Here is a 22,942-nt window from a genome sequence, read left to right as displayed (position 1 = left end):
CCACTGATCTGGCTAAAATAAAGTTCTCTTTAATGCTCTGCAATGGCAATTCCTTGATATAATTTCCTGAGGGATAGGGAATAGGGAAGAATTGGTTCTGAGCACCTTATAACCATCTGAAAATGTAGAGTGACCCCAGCAAGTGAAGAGTAATTCCAAATGTTTTACCTATGCTTCACTCCTGGTGTGTATCTCAAATTAGGGAAAGGATCTTCACATTCTCTCTTTTCTCCTCTTTTACTTTTTGGTTTCATCTAAAATGAAATAAATGTTTCTGATGAAAAAGTAGAGAAAAATATTGGTCAAAAATGAATTATTTTTTAAAAAGTAAACTACCATTTGATTGGACTGAGCTATATTATTACCTAATCAAAGAAATGGATGGGCTCAATGTCCAAAGGTATATCTTCAGTAAAGTCTTTCATTCTGCCATGAGACTTAAGAAGGAGAAACTGGAAATCTGAAGACAAGTTATCATGTCGTAGGTGATATTCCACAGAACTTGATGGCTTTAAAGTTTAGATGTTTTATTTTCAACAAAGTGTAAAAGAATTTGGGGGAGGGGGGAACACAACAGTTCCTTTATCCTCACTTCATAGGCTATCAACTTGACATAGCTGCAAGCAGAGGGTTGCATGCTTTTGGCAAACAAAGTAATAGCATGTCAATGCTGTTTCTCAACCTTGGCACTATCGACATTTTAGGCCAGATAATTCTCTGTAGAAAGGAGCTGCCATGTACACTGTAGGGTGTTTAGCAGCATCTCTGGCCTCTATCTACCAGATGCCAATAGCATACCTTCTTACCCAGTTACGACAACTAAAAGTGTCTCCTGACATTGCCAAATGTCTCCTGGAGCTCAAAACTGCCCTCAGTTGAGAATGACTGTGCTGATGCCATGGCCAAAAAAAAAAAAAAAGGTTTGATAAGGGAAGGAACTGGTGCCTGTGAAGATGAGTGGTACTGCTGATGGCAGGGCCACTAGGGCAGTGCCACTGAAAATGTGGTCCCTGGACCAGCAGCATCAGCATCACCTGGGCCCTTATTAGAAATGCAAATCCTCACTTAGACCTAATGTATCATATGTCGGAATCTCCAGAGGTGGCATCCAGGAGGTTGGTTGTGGCTCTAATCTCAGGTGGCTGTGGATGAACAAGCCCTCCAGGTGATTCTGATAATGCTCAAGTTTGGGAAGCAGTGATCAACGGAACACACTTTACCAAGCAGGTTGTGAAAACCGCATGATTTGTGTCTGGAGGGGAAGTTTGGGGCTGGCTAAACCAAAGCTAACTGGCCTCATGGGTTTGCAATGAAGAAGAGCACACACTGGAGGACTGGGTAGCAGCAACAGCATCAAAGGACTGGGGCACATAGTGGACTGAGGATCATTAGCTATAATTATTACTAAAGAAAACCTTCTGAGGCTCAGACTTGACTAGCCCTTTCTTAAAGAGAAGTACGAGAATCTGTTTAAAATGAGATTTGAGGTACAGCAAAAGCTCCTGTTAATCTAAACATCTCTATCTCATTGTCTTGCCACTGTTGCTAAAGATTCCTTTTTGAGTAAATCCAATTATCTCCATGGTTAAATGGTTAAAATGTAAATACATTTATGTTGCAACATGACATATACATTCGTGAAAAACTTCATGTCTTGCAAAATTGTACACTAAAAATAATAAGGCTTATGGGAAAAATAGAGTTAGGGCACACCACTTAAAACCTATGCTACCTTGGAACCAGAGCACAAAAGGAAAACAATAATTGGTACCTCAGGAGAAACTTAGCCCAGGTAGGCAGTTGTGACCAGAAGCTGCTTCAGGTGATATTTTAGAAAAACAACAGAGTAGAAATGCAAACTTACGGGTACTGAAATAATGTGGATGAAGTAGAGCTCCTTATCAGTAGGGTTGACTTTAAGGTGGGCACAGAAAGAAGTGACACTTGCCAAAATCTGAGAGCCATAAGTCTAGGGGTGTACCTTTCTGGGAGGGATCCCTGGGTACTAGAACTCATTTTTTATGTTTTTTTTTAAGAGTTGAAAGAGTTCTTGCCTATATAGCAGCTGAGCTGGAGACTTCCTCCTGTCCTAATAAAGGTTATAATTCTATTACCTCTACTGTCATCCTCCTTTCACTAGAAAAATCAAGTATGAAAAATTGAGGATGACAACTTCCACGTTATACTGACATCATTGCCTTTTTTAATAATCATTAGCTAATTTGCATTACAGAAACACCAATTATGGTAAGACGGACTATACATTTCCTTGGGAGGAGAGAAGAAACAGCTGAAATAAATAAATGCATAGTGTTTCAAATGAGGTCACTCTCATCTTGAAACATAGAGAGCAGGACCTGAGGAAATCAGGGAGATAGTATGGCAAGAAGAAGGAAGTTAAAGGATGATCCTGAGAATATCAAAGAACTTCAAACAGTTCTAGCCTAGATTTACAACAAAAGGAAATCTGGAGCTGTCAAAAATCAAGCATTAAGAGTACCCCAGACTTTTTAAAAAAATAGAAGAGGAAAATCCTCCCAACTCAGTCTATGGGCCAGCATCATCCTGATACAAAAACCAAAGTCATTGCAGAGAGAAAACCACAGACCAATATCCCTTATGAATATAGACTCAAATATCCTCAACAAAACACTAGCAAACCAAATCCAGTAACATATAAAAAGGAGTATACATTATGTCCAAGTGGGATTTATCCCAGAAGGCAAGGTTGGTTTAACATCCAAAAAAATCTATCAATGTAATAACCATATCAGTAGAATAAAGGACAAGATACTACATGGTTATGTTTACAGACACATAAAAAGTACTTAGTTAATTGCAACACCCTTTTGTGACAAAAATATTGAACAAACTGGGAATAGAAGAGAACTTCCTCAACCTCATAAAAGGCATCTGCAAAAAACCTACAGCTAACATCATATTTAATGGTGAAAGATTGAAAGCTTTCCCCCTAAAATCAGGAACAAAGACAAGGACAAGGTCTCTCAATCATTTGTATTCTATATTGTACTGGAAGTGTTTGCCATGGTAATTAGGCAAGAAAGAAAGAAAGAGAGAGAGAAGGAAAGAAAGAGACAGAGAGAGAGAGAGAGAGAGAAGGAGGGAGGGAGGGGGGGAGGAAGAAAGAGGACCTCACTTGGAAAGGAAAAAGTAAAACTATTTGTACATAACATGATCTTGTACATAGAAAATCCGAAGACCAGTTGTATTTCTATACACTTGTAATAAATAATTTGAAAGCAAAATTAAGAAAATTCCATTTACAATAGTATCAAAAAGAATAAAATACTCAAGAATAAGCTAAAGAAGTGCAAGAATTGTAACATTGACAACTACAAAACATTGTTGAAAGAAATTAAAGAAGACCCAAACAAACGGAAAGATGTTCTGTATTTATGCCTTGGAAGACAATAGTGTTAAGACAGCAATACTCCCAAACTGATCTATAGGTTCAATGCAATATCTGTCAAAATTCCAATGGTCCTTTTTTTAGAAATTGACTGGCTAAAATTTCAAAAATTCATACGGAAATTAAAGGACCCAGAAGAGCCAAAACAATCTTGAAAAAAAGAACAAAGTTGGATAACTCACACTTCCCAATTTCAAAACTTACTACAAAAGCTACAGTAATAAAACGTGGTACTGGCATGAGGCTAGATAAATAGATTGATGGATTAGAAGTGAGTCTAGAAATAAACCCTCACATTTATGGTCAACTAATTTTTTTTTTAGGTTTGAATTTTTTTATTTTTCAATGTTCTTTTTATAGCAGGGGAACCTACATAGTTTGAACTTTTGATGCGTGCCTGAGTACTGACCCACAGCACTGTCATATCCTCCCTCCCTCCATCCACACACTCGTGCTTCTCTCCGGTGGGGCTGGGGGAGCTGCAGGTGCCCAGGGGGCTGGCCAACCACCAATGGCTTGATGTCACTATCTCTCCACATCACTCTACAGCTCTCCTCCCCGCCAGTCCACCCAGGCACGGCCTCCCCACCTATGGCAGTATGAAGCTCTCACCAATATCTGGATGTGTACCCAGGGTCACATGGTTCTTTATTTTCTTTCTTTTTATAAAAAAAATTATTTTATTGAGGTTATATAGATTTATAACATTGTGTAATTTCAGGTGTACATTATTATATATCAGTTTCTAGATAGACTATATTGTGCTCACCACGAACAGTCTAGTTTTTATCTGTCACCATACGTATGTGCCCCTTTACTCCTTTTGCCTATGCCCTCTACACTCTTCCCCTCTGGTAAGCACTAATCTGTTCTCTTTATCCAAGTGTTTGTTTATCTTCCACATATGAGTGAAATCATATGGTGTTTGTCTTTCTCTATCTGGCTTATTTCATTTAACATCATACCCTCAAGGTCCATCCATGTTGTCGCAAATGGGACAATTTTCTCTTTTTTTATGGCTGGGTAGTATTCCATTGTGTGTGTATAAATATATATATATATATATATATATATACACCACATCTTATTTATCCATTCATCAGTTTACCATTAATTAATTTTTGACAAGGGTGCCAAGACAATTCAATGGAAGAAACAATAGTCTTTCAACACGTTAATGGGACAGTTGGATAACCATGTGCAAAAGAATGAAGTTGGACCTCTACATCACACCATATACAAAAAATTAACTCAAAATAGATCATAGAATGGGAAAAAACACTTGCAAATCATATGTGTAATAAGGGTCTAGTATCCAGAATATATTAAAAACCATTAAATTTAACAATAAAAAGGCAGATAACTCAATTTATAAATGGGCAAAGGGGGGCCAGCCTGGTGGTACAGCAGTTAAGTTCGCACATTCTGCTTCAGGGACCTGGGGTTTGCCAGTTTAGATCCCGGGTGCGGACCTAGGCACTGCCTGTCAAGCCATGCTGTGGCAGGCGTCCCACATATAAAGTAGAGGAAGATGGGCACAGATGTTAGCTCAGGGCCAGTCTTCCTCAGCAAAAAAAAGGAGGGTTGGTGGCAGATGTTAGCTCAGGGCTAATCTTCCTGAAAAAAAAAAAAAAAGAAAAAGAAAAGAAAGAAGGGAAAAAAATGGGCAAAAGATTTGGATAGACATTTCTCCAAAGGATATATGCAAATAGCTAATAAAACATGAAAAGATGCTCAATATCATTAGTCATTAGATAAATGCCAATCAAAACCACAATGAGATACCATTTCACACCCACTAGGATGGCTATAATTTAAAAAAACAGACAATAATAAGTGTTGACAAAGATATAGACAAATTAGAAACCTCATACACTGCTGCTAGGAATGTAAAATGGTGCAATTGCTTTTGAAAACAGTCTGGCAGTTCATCCAAAGATTAAACATAGAGTTATCATATGACTCAGCAATTGTACTCCTAGATACATATCCAAGAGAAATGAAAACATACATCCACACCAAAACTTGTACGTGAATATTCACAGTAGCATTATTCACAATAGCCAAAAAATAGAAACCACCCAACTGTCTATCAATTGATGAATGGAAAATGTTCTGTAATTAGATGGTGGTGGTCGTTATACACTTGTAATAAACTAAAACCCACAGAATTGTACACCTTAAAATGGTTAATTTTTATGGCATGTAAATAATCATAATTTTTTAAATAAAGGAGTACCCAAGAGCCTTAGCCAGTTCTAACCTCCACCCATACCAACTTAGAGATGTTGACTTCTAAAGATCAGGTCCTTGAAAACACCTGAGTGTCTTTAGAAGCATCTACCTTTTCTCCCACCAGCTTCTGTCAGTTTTCAGACCCAAAGAATATTAGAGATTTGTTAGTTCTGACCCCCAAATAACTTTATACTAGTGTTCTGTTCAGAACCTCAAGACCAATTGACTCCATTCTTGTCTTTTACCTCAGCCATCCTCAGTCACTGGAAATGTGAGCTTGGAATTTCTGAATCAAGAGAGCTAACTGAGCACCAAGTCCTCTACGTTCTGGAATTTGTATCAGTTAGAAAGACTTTATAAGTATCAGAAATCTCTGTTTAATAATACAGAGATGTGGCATCTTACACGTTTGGAGAAGAGTGTCTAAACTAGGGTTTTCCAATTTTGCAGCTCAATAACATCAAGGGCCCAGCATCTTTCCGTCCTTTTTTCCTGTGTTCTTCAGATTTCACCCCATTCTCAGACCTGAAAACATCTAAAAGAAGAAAAGGGATTATATTTTCTTTCTTTTTTTTTTTTTTTAAGATTTAGGAAAACTTTTCCATAAGTTCTCAATGGTTTTTCTGCATTGACCGAAATAGCAACACATGTCTAGGCCTAAATAAATTGCTGGGAAGAGAGATTGGAACTGTTGTGTAGTATAAGTTTAGCGCAGTCAGGAGGTATTGTTGAGATAAGAATAGGTTCTCCTGCTTAGGCACGTGATTAAGTAGAGAAGGGTGGACACCTGAACCAAAGCAGCGCTATGTTAGCAAGGGAAAAACTTAAAATGAATTCTCGGTAGGCATCCAACAGTGTCTATCACAGGGATCCCAGGTCTATAGTCTGCTTTTCATCCATTCACATTAAAGAAAAGCTTCTCTGTTGACAAAGCCCTGTCCACAAACACAGAGGTCACAGTCAGTTTTTCCACTGCATCATTTTAAAATATGAAATGGCAAGTAACACCCATCAGACATTTAAGGAAAACCTGCAACGTGGGAGAGAAAAATCATGATAAGGACTTCTACTTTCAATTACGATACAGTAACTGACACTGGGCACAAGATGTTCTACCATATACAACTGTAAAACTGGGAAAAATAAATAAAATAACTGTTTTTAGATATTGGTCAACAGGGAACATAGAACTGTGATTGCTAACAGAAGGGAAACAAATGAACAAGCTGCATGATCGCCACAGCTTTTTGTATGGAGGCAGTTTCCAGACCACAGTACAAAGAAGGGCCAACCAAAGCATGTGGTGTCACTGAGCTGAGGAGATGGAGATCAGGTATCAGGGAGACGGAAGCTGCACAGAGAAGTCTGCACAGGGAAAGACTCCATGAGACTAGGCAAAGAACAACTATTAGGGAGAGAACAATTTCTGGGAAGCTATGAGCTAAACAATGACCAGAGATTTCACAGGGATGGGAGGTGTTGACGTTCCAACCAGCCCAGTGGAGCGATCTCCTTAACTACTCCAGGAATTTAGCAGACATCCCAGAAAGGCTGGGTTTTAGGAATAGGGTTAATGTAGCACTACAACAGTACTATTCAAGAGAAATATAATGTGTCACAAATGTAATTTAAAATTTTCTAGTAACCTCTTGAAAAAAGTTAAAGTGAACAGATAAAATTAACGTTAAAAAATATTTTATTTAACCCAATATATCCAAAATATTTTCTTTTCAACATGTAACCAACATAGACGATTACTGAGATATTTTACAATCTCTTTTTCATACTAAGTCTTTTAAGTTCAGTGTCCATTTTTCACTTACAACACAGTTCAATTTGGAGTAGTCACATTTCAAATGCTTAATAGCCATATATGACTAGTTGATTTCATATTGGACAGTGGTGCCCTAGAATAAGGTGGTGCTCTAGCTCTGTCTAAAATAAGCTTGAAACAAATCTTCAAAGTATCACACTGAGATGCAAGTAAATCAGCTGACTAGTTGAACAATATTCAATACCCTATTAAGAAAGACAACACTCAAAGTAGTTTCCGTGGTGTCTAGCATAAGACAAAAAAATTACTAGACATGAGAAGAATTGGAAAATGTGACTCCTAACCAGAAGAAGAAATCATGAACTTAGAATCGGGAGAGATGATGAAAATAGAGGATAAGCACTTTAAAGTAGCTATTATAACTGTTTAAATATTTAAAGGAAAACATTAATATAATAAGGGAATAAACAGAAAATCTCAATAGAGAAATGGAAAGTATAAAAAAGAAGCAAATGTAAATTCTACAACTGAAGAATTATACTATCTGAAATGAAAACTTAACTGGATAGGCTTGACGGGAATTAGACTACACAGAATAAAAGGTAAGTGAAATTGAAGGCAAAGCAATGGAAACCATCCAAACTGAAGCAAGAAAGAAAAACAAAAAACAAAACCAAAATTAACCAAGCCTCAGTGACTGTGAAACAGTATCAACTTGTCTGATTCCATGTCTGGAGAGGTCCAGCTTCCTGGTTCACAGACAGTTGTCTTCTCACTGCGTCCTCACGTGACAGAAGGGGGTGAGGGAGCTCTCTGGGGTTTCTTTTATAAGAGTGCTCATCCCATTCCAAAAGCCCTCATGACCTAATCACCTCCCAGAAGCCCCACCTCCAAATACCATCACACTAAGGATTAGGTTTAAACATATGAGCTTTAGGGAGACACAAACATTCAATCTATGGCACCATACAAACAAAAAATTTGTGAGGTCCTCTGTAATTTTTCAAGTATAAAAGGGTCCTGAGACCAAAAGTTTTGAGAGCCTCTGTCTTATCCTTTTCCATATTACAACCTCACGCACAATGTATTTCTAGTTTAACTCTACCCACCTCTGCCTTCAACACCAAAATAACTCTCATTTTTTAATAAGTAGTAAGAATCACTACCAGGAGAAATGAGAAGAGAGAGTCTATGAAAGGTACTGTCATTTGTCCTCCAGTATTTCATGTAGCTCTTATCTTTCTTTTGTGAACTGATTCCTATGTAGCCCTGTCCAATAAACACTTGAAACTTCCATATGAGTAATGATACTCCTGACATCTTGGCCACAGGAATATTGCTTGGAATCACATATGTCTTTCCCAAAGTCCAGCCTAAATACAGGGATGCTACATAGAAATTATGGGGAAGGTAAAGAAGTTCTGTTCTTAAGTATCTAACTATTCTAACACTCTCTTGTGAGGATCCTTTTCTTGGTGCCATCTAACAAAATTGCTCTCATTAAAGTCACCAGTAGCCTCCTAATGATTAAAATCAATGGTCTAGTTTGAGACTCCATTCCACTTGATCTTTCTTTAGCAGTTGATATAGCTGACCAAACTTTTGTAAAACTTTTTTTCCTCCTCACTTCCACGTGATTATTCTCTAAAGTGTTTTCTCCTTCTTGTCCTACCATTCCTTTGTAATGTCTTTAACAGAATTTCCCACGCTTGTATGTTATAAACAAACAAAATCTCAAAACCTTAGTGTCCTTCTGGGTTGTGTTCTGTTTTTGTTCTTTTTCTCTTCTCTCTAAACTACCCCATTCACAGCCTTCTCCCACACCCAAGTTCTAGTAACTCTCATGTCTATATCTCCAGATCCATATTTCCTCCGACTACCAGATATCTTTGCCTGGATGCCCTGCAGGCATCTCAAACTTAAAATGCCCAAAACTTATCTTGCCCTCTGCCTCCTCCAAAACCTACCCCTCCTCCTTTATTCCCTATCTCAGGGAGTGGTACCACTATCTACCCAGGAACCCAAGCCAGAAACCTGGGTGTCATCCCCAACTCCTCCTTCTCCACATTCAATGGACCATTAACTTCTCTTAATTTAATATTAGAAATGTTTCTGCAATCCAGTCTCTCCTCTCTGGCCCCCCAACAGCCTTCCTGCAAGTTCTCACCAATATTGTTATCAATAATAACATCTTAGCAAGTCTTCCATACTACTAGGCTCTGTCATTTCCAATCCTTTCTTCAGAATAGAGGCCATCAGCCTTAGCGATTTCACTGTTCAGAAAAATTAAAGAAAATAACTTTGAGAACTGACATAGTGTGGCTTTTTAAAAAAAACAATCTTGTCAGGGCACAAAAAACCAACATCATCTACTCTCACTGTCATTTCCTAACAAGAATTTTAAAAGACTATTCAACTTCAAAAAATAGAAACTACCATACTCTCAAAATAGAAAATAATTCTTTAAATATATTCGGCTTTTTAAATGAAACACAGTTTCCTGAATGGGAACGACTGCTCTAGAAGCTAGATTGCTAACAGACTGATGTTTCTTTCACAAAGTAAAAATGAACATGTTTCCTTCGCTTGAAAATCTCTGCATGTATTATATAAGCATTTAAATTTATCCACATAATCTATATGCATATCATTTTATTGGCTTTTAATGGCTACATATGACTCATTGTGTTGACATGCTATTGACATGTGTGTTGCGGTCTTCTATTTTGGGCACTTTTTAAAATATTAAAATTTAAATATCCCTTGTCACATGTCACATCGGCCCTTACAGTAAAAGCCACACTCTTTAGGCTAACATAGAAGGGCCTTTACAATCTTGTCTCAATAAACTTACTCCTCATCAAGAACTTCCCCTAAACATGTGACATTCTTTCATGCCTTTATGCCAGTGGTTCTTAACCAGGAGCAATTCCCTGCCTATTTCTCCAGTGGAACATTTGGCAATGTCTGTGTTATCGTTCTCCAGTGGAACATTCGGCAATGTCTGTGTTATGGTCTGAATGGTGTTCCCCCCAAAATTCATATGTTGAAGCCCTAATCCCCAATGTGATGGTATAAACACATAGATCATTCCATCTATATATTTTTAAATACTTATATCACATTTTTAACCAAAAAGATATGAAAAAATCCTTAGTATTTCCCTTAATGTCAAGCAATCAAGCTTTCCCGATTTTTTCTTAATGTATTTCTTGTTAACCCATTGCCAAAGGTCACATCATAACGTGTGCCTTGGCTCTCTAGGCCATCATATAATCCACACAAATGGAAAGTTTTCAAGAGCATGGCTTACTAACAGTCATGTTAGCTAACACTTATCATTATTGTGTCAGACATTGTGCTAGCATAGTGCTTTCTCTCCATTTTGAAATTTAATTTGCATATCCTATGATGTGATACTACTGTTATCCTCATTTTACAAATAAGGAAACTGAAATTTGGAGAGATTAGTGACTGTCCAAAGCCGTACCACTAGCAAGGACTTCAAAGAAAATAAGGCTGGGACTAATTATGTTGTCCATTTTGGAATCAATATTTTCTCAGCAGATACATTTTTTGGACAGAATAATAAATGTGTCTTATTACAGTGCATTGATTTTATAATAGGAAAAGTATCTCTTTAAGGAAAAAAACTCCCTATTTTTGTCTGCTTATCTAGTTAACCATCTGAGACAAAATGACTTCACATAATTAGAAAAATATTCTAACCTGTGCTGGTATTGAGTTACATTTATCACAGTTTCTCTTAGATTCTTACTTAGGTTTTCAACGTTTCTCATTGCTTTACACCATCCAATTTCCTTCAGCCGAGAAAACCAAATGAAGAAAAATGATGAAAATAAGGAGTGTCTTGGGCTGTTACTTTAAGTATAGTTACTTAGTTTGAGGAAACTCTGGAGGTTCCTGGAAAATAATCATCCAGCAAATATCCATTACCATACTGTTAAGCTATGGACCGTTTTTTACTATTATCTCAGTTTTGTTTTCTTGCCTCTTTTTAGGAAAGAAAGGGGGAGAAGCAGAGTACAATCCCTTTACAACCAAGAAACTATTTTGTTTCACCATTTCATTTTAGCATCCTATTTTTTTCACTGAACAAACTTTATTTTGACATTGATCATTCTGTAGATCAACTTATATCTCAAGCATCCCTTTGCCAAAATGCATCTATCAACCCTACAGGTTCTGTCCCTCAGGATCCTGTGCCTGCTGAACCTGGTCTGAGGTAGCAGCCATGGCACAAGTGTTCCCAGAACTTAGAGAAGAACCGGGAAGACTCACAACAAAGCTTGAAGACGTTTTTGATGTTAGATCTTACTCATAAGGATGTTAAAAGGCTTCTAGCAGTACCTTTGCACCTTAAAAAGGGTGTGATGCCTCCTAAAGGTGATCTGCCACATCTTTGCCTCCAATCTGAAGATCTTTTAGACCCTTTAAAAATTCCTCACCTTTGTGATAGACTAACTTGGAATAAAAAAGAATTAATAAATGACGTAAGGAAAGGATTAGCACCTTATTTTGTTCTTATTTATTTACATGTCTGTCTCATTGAATCCTAAACTTTCTTGACGGTACAGATTTGTGTCTTACTCATTTTTGTATCTTCCACAGAGAAAAATTACTTCTAGTTTACAATCAATAAATAATTTGCTAAACTGACTTGAAATTTCAATTGGGAAGGTGGAATACAGTGACTAAACTTTTAGGGCTTGACGACCTGGGTTTGGATTCTAATTCAGCTACATACTTGCTGTATGACCTGGTGCAAGTTACCAAAACTCTAATTTCCTCAACTCAAAAGTGGATTAAATGAGATAATGAATGTAAAGTACTTGGCACTTCTTAAGTGCTATTTATACAATAAGTATTTACTGAGCTCCTACTATGCTCCAGTTTAGAGGGAGGTGCTGGTGACTGAGTACAAAATTCACAGTGTTCCTGTCTTCACGGAGCTCAAGGTAGTTGGCGAGAGGGACGTAAAACAAATAATCAAATAAATTAATTACAAATTGTCATGGAAAAAGATTAAGAATTCCCTGAGAGGTTGTAAGAGCAGGGCCTGACTTATATCGTCGAGGAAGGATTCTCTGAGGCAGTCACATTTAAGCTGAACCGTGAAGGATGAGGGGAGTTTCTCTTTCCTCCCCTCCAGGCGATCCCCCAATCTCTTTAGCCTGGCTTCCATCTCTCCACCTAACCAGCTCTTGCTAAGCTCACCAGTGGCTTCCATGTTACTATACACACCTGACATTTTCCCGTCCTCTCCCTTGACCTTTTAACAGCACTCAACACAGTCCATCACGCCCTCCTGGAGGGAGGCGCTGTCTTCCCTTGGCTTCTCTAATAATAAAAGCCTCCTGAGCCTCCTCTCTGCCTGCCTCTTCAGTCCCCTTTGCAGCTTCATCTCCTTGAGTGCCTGGACGGCCTCGCCGTGAGGGCTAACTGTGAATAACAACGCAGTCCTTCGAGTCAGAGAATAGGAGTGTGTACAAGTGAACACATTTTTTGTCCCTCGTCTCACTTCCGGGGTGTTTTATAAAACCGCGAATGTAAAACTTTCTGGTCCCCCCTGAGTCTCGCCTCTCCTGGGGGCCGCGCCTGTCTACCGGGCATTCAACTTGACCCTACCCGGGCATATTTACCCGGGACATGCCCAAGGCGCGGGACGACACAGTCGTCCCATCTGGCCCGAGCCGAGGACAACGAGGCCCGGCAGGCCATGGCCCAAGCACCGCTGCGGCCGCGCCCCAGGACGACTCCGCGCGCCGCCGCCGCAGGCGAGTCCGCCGCCGTCCCGGCATTCCCCGCGCCCCTACCATCGAGAGCAGCTTCCGGCGTGGCGGGTGTAGGCGGGTGAAGAAGGAGCGGGCCCTTGCCGCTCGGTCTCACTCCCTCGCGCTTTCTCGGGCAACATGGCGGGTGTGGAGGAGGCAGCGTCCTCCGGGAGCCACCTGAATGGCGACCTGGATCCAGACGACAGGGAGGAGGGAGCTGCCTCTACGGCTGAGGAGGCAGCCAAGAAAAAAAGACGGAAGAAGAAGAAGAGTAAAGGGGCTGCCACAGGTAAAGGGAGTTGTATGTTTCCAGGGTCCCCACCAGGGATGGCCGGATGGCTCGGCTCAGGCCCGGCTGGGGTGACAGGGTCTAGGGACTTGGAGCCTGGGACTGGACTGCTTCCCAGGACTGAGCGTATGTCAGGTCCAGGTTACAGAGTTCTAGTCCCGGGGAGAGGCTGCTTCTCCTGCGGGACTAGGGAGCGGGTGAGGGTGGGGTGGGGGAGGGGGACTCAGCTTCTCCTGAGGTAGCTTTGGGGGACCCCAGTCCCTGCATTCCCAGAACTCGGCTCCCACACAGGCCGGGCACAGGACCCTGTCCTGCCACCTTCCTTGCGGTTTGGCCTCTCCAAAAATCTGGTTCTGACCCGCGCTGCCTCCTCTTTGCTGGAGCAACCTGGGACATATTTTGTCAAGGGTGGGGGTGGAGTTGGCAAGTCTTGGTGCCTTGACCGCACCCCCCAGCCCCCCGCCCAGTGTGCAGAGGGATTTCTGTTGCGTTGCGGGCTGCACTTTTGGGAGGTGTGTGTCTGCGTGTGCCCACACGCTCATGTCACTGAGTAGTGATTGCAGGATGTGTGGTGGTGGCGGTGCGATTTTTTCACTTGCCTAATCCCCCAGCGTCGTCAAGCTGTAGGGCTTTTAGGCCTGAATTACGATGCCACTTGCCAGGCAGTCCAGATGGGATATTCTGTGGCTCGGAATGGAACTTCTCTAAATCCCCTGGGAAGGCAAGGAAAACAGCTGAAAGTTTACTTGGATTATGAATTAGGAACTTAACTATTATATTTTGAGAAATCAATGTTTTTGTTGCGCAGGGTCCTTAATTTTGGGAAAAATTATTTGTACGTGTTTCTAATGAAAATCAGCCACAGAAAGAATGAGAGAAAAATGGAGAGGCCAGAAGTGATGAAGGTGGAGTTGTGGGAGGCTGGAGAGGGTTAATCTATATCCTTCTGAAATTCTGATTAGATGGGAGTTGACGAGGGAGAGTTGTAGGTGCTGGGACGCTTCCAGAGCAAGATTTAGTGCCAGGGCATAGTCTAGGGACTGTTCCTGGCTTTCGGATGAAATCCACACTCTTCTGTTTGTCCTTTAAGGTGTTCAGCACCCTGACCCCAGTATGTTTTTAACAGTTGTATCTGTCAATATGAATCGTCTGCAGTGACCAAAATGTCACCTTATTACGTGCTACCTGGTAGTACTGTCTCTTTTTGCGCACACATATTGCTACTACAACTAGATTGTACTAATTTCCACAGCAGGGGGCTGGTATTCTGCTAAGCTGTTGAAGAATTTTAGTTTTTAGTAATGGAATATCTTTTCCTATTTTGTTTGATTTTACCCAGACCAGCTTGACAACTTCTTTCCTCATGAAGCCCTGAAGCCCCAGTGTCCAACAGAAATCCTTTTCCTAACTAAAGCCTCCAACATTTATTGCCTTTCTTAAGTACCTGTTTGGTTAGTAAAGTATTTGTTGTAGTCTAATTGATAAATGCTTTAACAAGTTAAGCTAGTTAAGGATAGGGACCAACACACACTTTTGTTTATCTTTTGGCTGCTAGGCCAGAGAAAGTGTAATGGATATTTTGTTGAATGGACAACACTACTTAGATATGGAACATTGTTCTCTGTCATTAAATAAATTTTGTTATTTCGGAGTAATGTTTCTGTTTTTGTTTGCTGGACACTTATCAGGAAAGGAGTTCTGTGTTTTCCAGGATACTTAGAACATATTCTAGTGGTAAAGTATGATCATTAGATTTGATTTATGTTATTGTATTTGATCAGCAGGACAACAGGAACCTGATAAAGAATCAGGAACCTCAGTTGATGAGGTAGCAAGACAGTTGGAAAGACAAGCGTTGGAAGAGAAAGAAAGAGATGATGACGATGAAGGTAAATGGTTAATTTGATCTTTGTGGTTAGAAAAACCAGAAAATATGACGTTCTTTTGAACAAAATCTACTTGTTTGTCTATATAGTCTATTATTCTCTGACGCTTTACTTAATTGATGTTAAAGCCTCAATGTCATAGATAAAGAGGAAAAGGTATTTATTAGCAACTCTTTAAAAAATTGGATATGTTGGATGACTGCTTAGGTAACACAGATCTCAACTTTTAAAAAGGTACTTGGTAAAAAGCCAAGTACTGGGTGAGTATTAATAAGATAAAATTGAAGGACTGTTTATTTAACTAACATTTGTTGAACAACTAATGTGTACTAATCACTATCCTAGGATACTTTCTCATACATTCTCATTTTACCCCCAGAAAACGAAGCCAAGTAGGTGCTCTTCTCGGGAAATGATGGTTATGTGATTTGCCCAATGTGACACAGCTGGTATGTGTAGACTAGAGCCAGAGTTTCAAACCTAGCACCGGATGCCACGTCTATTCCTTTTACTCTCTGTACCAAAGCTACCTCTCTATATTCTCAAAGGAGGATATTGGAGTGTTTCTAGACTCTGTTATAAATTCCCTTACCCCAGCTTCTTGTATTTTGGTGCTATAAGATTTCTTTAAAGACAACTACTGTTAGAATTCTAGGAATTGTTGCTATCAGTGAGACAGTGGAAGGGGTGATTAAATTATTATTCTGCAGCCTCTTTTGGGGTGGTGGGGGTGATGGGGCTCTCCCATTCTCAATTATCTGCGGTTGTGACCTACTGCTCTACCTCAAGCACTGCCAGCTTGGGCTTCTGCCTTCTAACCCTCAGCAGCAAATCCCTGCTGTACTTTAATTATCGTGTTAGGATAATGCAGAGTAGTTGTCTTTCCTTTAGAAAGATATATTCTGGACCCATTATGTGTAGAATATCACAGTGCTAATCTTGAAGTGTGCCTTGTTCCATTGCACCGCTGCCAAGTTTTATGAATCTCTTGATGTTGAAGGAGAAAATTTTGCTTGTCAGATTAGAACTCTTCAATGTATTAATGAAGATTTTAGGAATGTTAGGAGTTCCCTCTGGTTTGGGATAATCATTTTCCTAATTCATTTCGGTAATCAGGATCAACCAATGCTACTAATCTATTGTGAGAAGTCTTTGAGGGGCTGGAAAGCTAGTATTTCAGAATCTTTATTCTAAAGGAAAACTGATGGTATAGTGGAGAGACAAAACATAGAGGTGAAAAGATATACTGGTACCTGCAGTAAAGTTTATTGAAATTTGGAAGTGGAGTTATGGGCTGAATGCTGAAGGAAGGCTTATTGGATGGAATGGAACTTGAATAAAACCAAACAGGAGAACATTTTGGGGTGGGACAATGCTGAGAAAGTATTCAAAGCATAGTGAACAGTGCAAACTGGCCATATGAAATGATTCATTGAGGGAGCTTCTGAGCATTTTTAGAAGAAGAATGTTATGAAAAATAAAGAGAGGCATTAGTATACTCTAGGGTTTTGAACTTGGGTGACAGAATGTTGGTGCTGTTGACTGAACTAGTGAAGTAGAGAGAGAGAGAGTTTGTTAGGAGATTTGGGGAGGTGGTTTACAGGCAAAGAAGAAGCTAGTGAGTTTAATTTTAGATATGTTTAATTTGAACCTTGGGGTATTGGTGTGAAAAGTTAATCCTGTGGGCATTTGGTAATGTGTTTGGAGTAATTCATTCAGTACATTTTTAAGTCAGATTTATTAAAGTATAATTTGCCTAGGCTAATATTCACCTTTTTTTTTTTTTTTTTGAGGAAGATTAGCCCTGAGCTAACTGCTGCCAATCCTCCTCGTTTTGCTGAGGAAGACTGGCCCTGAGATAACATCCGTGCCCATCTTCCTCTACTTTATATGTGGGATGCCTACCACAGCATGGCGTGCCAAGCGGTGCCATGTCCGCATCCCGGATTGAAACCACTGAACCCCAGGCCACCGAAGTGGAACGTGTGCACTTAACTGCTGTGCCACCGGGCCAGTATTCACCATTTTTAAACCACTGACTATTTTTTAGAGCAGTTTTAGGTTCACAGCAAAATCGAGCAGAAGCTGTAGAGATTTCCCATATACCCCCTACCACCACACGTGCAAGCCTTCACATTATCATCATCTCCCTTGGAGCGGTACATTTGTTACAACTGATGAACCTAAATTGACACATCATTATCACCTAAAGTCCATTGTTTACATTAAGTTTTACTTTTGATGTTGTACATTATGTACATTCACTCTTTGACAGATTTTGCAAATGTGTAACTGCTATGACAACCAAGATGAAGACCATTTCCATTTAACATTTCTTTCTATCTCACAAAAAAATTCCCTGGGCCAGCCCCATTGCATAGTGGTTAAGTTTGCATGCTCTGCTTTGGCGACCTGGGATTCACAGCTTCAGATCCCAGGTGTGGACCTACGCACCACTCATCAAGCCATGCTGTGGTGGTGTCCCACAAACAAAATAAAGGAAGATTGGACAGAAGTTAGCTCAGGGCTGATCTTCCTCACCAAAAAAAATAGTTCCCTAGTGCTCCTTTGTGGTCACTTCTCTTTCTCCACACCCTGACACCTGGCAACTACTGGTATATTTTCTGTTCCTATAGTTTTCTCTACAGTATGATGTAAATGGAGTCATTACAGCATGCAGCTTTTCTGTGTGTCTAGCTTGTTTCACATAGTGTGAAAGTCATCCATTTGTTGCATAGTTCAGTAGTGCATTCCTTTTTATTGCTGAATAGTATTCCAAATTTATTTATCTGTTTACTAGTTGATGGATATTTGGATTGTTTCTGGTTTTTGTCTATTATGAATAAAGTTTACTGTGAACATCTGCGTACAAGTCTTTGTGTAGCATATGTTTTCACTTCTGGGAAAATACCTAGGAGTATCGTTGTTGATCATCTGCTAAGTTTATGTTTAGCCTCATAGGAAACTATCAAATTGTTTTCCAAAGTGGCTGTACCATTTTGTCTTCCTGTCAGCAGTAGTTTAGAGTTCCACATCTTTTATTTCCTCATAAGCACTTAGTATTGTTAGTTTTTAATTTTCTAGTAGATATGTAGTGGTATGTCATTGTGACATTAATTGCATTTCCCTAATGACTGATTTTTTTTTTTTCCTGAGGAAGATTCCCCCTGAGCTAACATCTGTTGCCAGTCTTCCTCTGTTTTGTATGTGGGTCACCACCACAGCATCGCCGCTGACAAGGGGTTTAGGTCCACCCCTGGCAACTGAACCTGGGCTGCCAAAACAGAATGTGCCAGATTCAACCACTAGCCCACGGGCCTGGCCGCTGAACCTCTTTTCGTATTTTTATTTGCCTTTCATATACCCTTTGTGAAGTGTTTGTTCACATTTCTTGTCCATTTTTCAATTGAGTTATTTGTTGCCGAATTGAGTTGTAATAGTTCTTTATATATTCTTGTTACAAGTTCTGTGTCAGATACATGTTTTATGAATATTTTTTCCCATGCTAATGTTATTTGCAGTAGAAAAGATTTTAATTTTGATTAAGTCCAATTTATCCATTTTTTTCCTTTATGGGTCATGCTTTTTGTGGCCAGTCCAAAAAGTTAAATAATTGCTGTCTCTGAGGTCATGAAGATTTTCTCTTGTGTTCTTTTCAAGAAGTTTTGTATATTTTTAGCTGTTATGTTTAGGTCTGTGGTCCTTTTAGAATTAATTTTTGTATATAGTGAAAGATAAGGACTGAGATTCCTTTTTTTTTTCCATATGGATGTCACTCAACAAATATTAATTGAATTGCACACAGTGCTAATACAGAAATAAATATGAACAGTTTCTGCTTGTTAAGACTATCCTGGGATGCTGTGAATGAAAGACAAGTAAAAACATAAATTGCTGCATGATATGATGGGTGGAACTATAAGCCTATATAGTTTAATATTCAAATGATGACTCTACCACGATCCTGGCACAAGAGTTCAATAAATGGTGACTTTCTCTGTACCGAACATAGGCCTTGGATGAAGTAATTAGCCTCAGAGGGATGATCAAGTACCATAGGAGGAGCTTTGTCTCATCCCATTTTAAAGAAGAGGAAACTGGTAGAGAGAGGCTAAATAACTTTTCAAGGTCACACAGCTGGAAGGATTTTTAGTGTGTCTGTAAAATCCGTTATACATCGTGAAGCATTTGTTTTAGGTTGAGTCTAGTGTAGGTAGTAGTATGCTGAACATTGTGTGTTCTTCCAGAGTAAAGACTATCTTGTTTACTATTCTGTCCCTATTGCCTGTCACTTAAGAACTCAGCAAATATTTGTTGGGTAAACGAAGAAGGCTACTGTTAAAATTGTAGTGCAGAGTATGTGAATTAGAGTATACGACACATGAGGAAATTGAAAGTTGTGTTTTCCAAAAACTTTTCATGTTATTTTCATTAGGCTTTTGAATCTAGAAACCAATAATGAGTAAGTCAGCAAGATTTGTGTTTCCAGTTCCTGTTAATTTTATAAGATTGAACATGAGGAATTGCAGTTTTTTAAGTCAAAGATTGTCAGCTATTGTCAGTTTCTATCACTCAACCCATTTAATCCCTAGATCATGTTGCCTCCCTCTTTGCTAAACTACTGTTTCCTGTTTCTCATCTAGGTGAAAATAAATATAAACAAAATAAAGAAACTAAAGAAACATTCATTTATTTAGAAGCATTGATTAAAGAAACATTCATTTAGAATAGACTGAATATGAAATGCCTGGCACAATGCTTAATGTAAGAAATGGTGTCTAATCTTTAAGGAGCTCACAGACAAGTAGGGGTCAGTGTAAACCAATGATTCCAATTTTGTGTAATAATTATAATAGGAGAATATAGTAGGTAGCATGGTGAGAGAATTTCTTTTATGTCTAATGCTCATCTAGGAATAGAAAGGGAGCTCTTTGAGCAAAAAATGTAAGTAGTTATTGACATTGTTTAATGGATGTGGATTTCACTGTTTAACATTACTGATGCTAGCCATGAGTTACTGCCACTAGGTGAAACATTTTAAAGAATACTATATGGCAAGCATACTGTTAAATTGTCAGCTTCTAATTGTCTGGGACAGCATCCTGTTCTTTCTTATTTTCATAGCAGTGTGATTTGTGGGTAGAAAAGATTTTTATTTTCCCTTTTTTCCCCCAAAGCCCCTCGGCACATAGTTGTGTATTTTTAGTTGTGGGTCTTTCTAGTTGTGGCGTGTGGGACGCCGCCTCAGTGTGGCTTGATGAGTGGTGCCATGTCTGCGCCCAGGATCCGAACCAACGAAACACTGGGCCGCCGAAGCGGAGCTCACGAACTTAACCACTCGGCCACAAGGCCGGCCCTAGGTCTCTTTCTGATATCTTTATTTAAAATGTTTTAAGTCATTATTTTGTTTAATCTTGGCCATAGTAGTATCCTTTATCTTTTCTCACAGTTCAAGGGTACAGGCATGGGCTGCACAGAAGATTGTTATAAAAACTGACAGGCAGATCATGGCTATTTTGGGTACTTGTTTGCCAACTATTTTTCAAAATAGTTATTAACCCCCATTTTTGGGCATCAGGTTCTTTTGAGTATTTGAGAACTATGAACCCAGGGAAAGTAAATTTGCCCTCTGATTTTTGCATACAATTTGACCCAGAAGGAGAGCTCTCTTTCTCTAATAACTGTACAGGAAAGAGATTTAAAATATGAGACCCACAAATATCAAGTTTAGGAATCAAGTGACATATTCTTGGTCCAATTCTGCTGTTTACCAGTTGGGATTATCTTGGGCACATCCCTTAAACATTCTTTGTTACCTCATAGGGTTGCTTTGAGAAGCTCATGAGGTTATGAAATACAAATGTTTAACTACAAAGCATATGTAAACTGTAACTAGTATTATTTTAGATGAAATTACTGTCATCATCGTTGTATTAAACTAACACTAGTTATTTTTCCTAGGTTTGAAAAAGGAGTTTATTTAATATATTTTTATTCTTAAAAATATCTTATTCAGCATTAGAGTAAGTCAAAGTAAAGTTTACTAGTGCTTTTGATTACATGAGTCAAATTCTGATATTTAAAGCTAGCAATATACAAAATTCTTGTCTAAGAGTACTGGGTCAGCTTTGTCGTATGCTATTTAAGATGCATTTTATGTGTGTGTGTATACTTGTCCGCTTGTGCTTGCTTTGTCCTGCTTATGAGGTTTAAATGAATATGTACTTGAAATTGTCTTTTCTTAGATGGAGATGGTGATGGAGATGGAGCAACTGGAAAGAAGAAGAAAAAGAAGAAGAAGAAGAGAGGACGTTAGTGTCTTAAGTTGATCTTACTTGACAAATTAGAAGTGGTTGTTAAGCAGCAGGTTTGAAGTTGCTTAAGATCCTGGTGTATGTCAGGGAAATAAATTTAGGCTCAGTAGAGGTATATTAGTGCAACTCATCACTATTTTGCAAGTACTTTCGTTTAACAATTTTATTGGTATTTTCTTTAGCTGTTATTCAGCTAAAGGATGTTAATAAGTTGGTTGCATTTACTGCAAGTTTAGGGATAAGTTCCTAAAAACTTGATGATTTAAAACTTGAATAATTGAAATAATAATTCTGTCAGGGATGACTAGAGTGGTGTCCAACCATGTGGTATAGGATAAACAACTTGCTGTTCACCTGCCACCTTTGAAATTATGAGATTCTTAATCTATATTTAATGAGGAGTCCCATTATTTAAAATTTGTGCATATGGTGAAATTTTATTAATAACATTTATGTTGCACTATCGCTAATTCACTTAAAATATGATCCTACTTGTGTTTTGTTTCTATAAATGACATAACGAAACATCTTCAGGGACCTGAAACTCTTTTAGAGAGATTAAGGGGAGGCTCTATAGTATTACAGAATAGAGGTTAGGTTGAGAATCAGAACACTTAAGTTCTAACCTTGGATGTCCTTTGGGCTGTTAAGAATCATTGAGGGCCAGCCCCGTGGCCGAGTGGTTAAGTTCGCGTGCTCCACTTTGGCGGCCCAGGGTTTTCCCGGTTCGGATTCTGGATGTGGACATGACATTGCTCATCAAGCTATGCTGAGGCACTGTCCCACGTGCCACAACTGGAAGGCCCCACAACTGAAAATATACAGCTATGTACCAGGGGGCTTTGGGGACAAAAAGGAAAAATAAAATCTTTAAAAAAAGAAAACAAAACCATTGATTGTCTGGTTATACCTTCCTTTAGAATCTTTCAGGCTAAAATTGTGTGAATTGGAATATTGAGGGCTTGACTTCCTTTTTTATCTCTGTGTTGAGAGACACAGTTAAATTATTTTTTAAGACAACTTTTGGCTCTGCTAGCCATTCTCCTGATGTGTCTCCAGGTGGAAATGGGATAGCCTTCTTTCTCTTTAGGCATCTATCCTTGTTAGAGCCTTCTACTCATAGGTTGTCAGTTCTGTCCCTAGCATAGTGTCTATTTAATGAGCACAGTTACTTGCTTTCCTTGGGGATTATGATATTCGTATTTCTTCTGTTCAAAAG

At 39.0% G+C, this 22,942-nt stretch overlaps 1 protein-coding gene across 2 annotated transcripts in view; it reads left to right on the top strand.

Moving 5' to 3' along the window:
- Nucleotides 1-13,299: 13,299 nt before the first annotated feature.
- METAP2 (methionyl aminopeptidase 2) overlaps nucleotides 13,300-22,942 on the top strand; it is a 35,277-nt gene continuing 25,634 nt past the window's right edge. Inside the window, exons 1-3 of one of the 2 annotated variants that reach the window (XM_046646303.1) lie at nucleotides 13,300-13,523; nucleotides 15,308-15,412; nucleotides 21,655-21,720. In XM_046646303.1, coding sequence (XP_046502259.1) covers nucleotides 13,373-13,523; nucleotides 15,308-15,412; nucleotides 21,655-21,720 — 322 coding nt within the window. In that variant the 5' untranslated portion in view covers nucleotides 13,300-13,372. Of the gene's footprint in view, nucleotides 13,524-15,304; nucleotides 15,413-21,654; nucleotides 21,721-22,942 lie in introns of both variants that reach the window. The other variant, XM_046646301.1, reaches the window with a different exon arrangement.

Source organism: Equus quagga, chromosome 19 (assembly GCF_021613505.1).
Source record: "Equus quagga isolate Etosha38 chromosome 19, UCLA_HA_Equagga_1.0, whole genome shotgun sequence".
NCBI classification, from domain to species: domain Eukaryota; kingdom Metazoa; phylum Chordata; class Mammalia; order Perissodactyla; family Equidae; genus Equus; species Equus quagga.
This window is presented reverse-complemented; position numbering and strand designations above follow the sequence as displayed.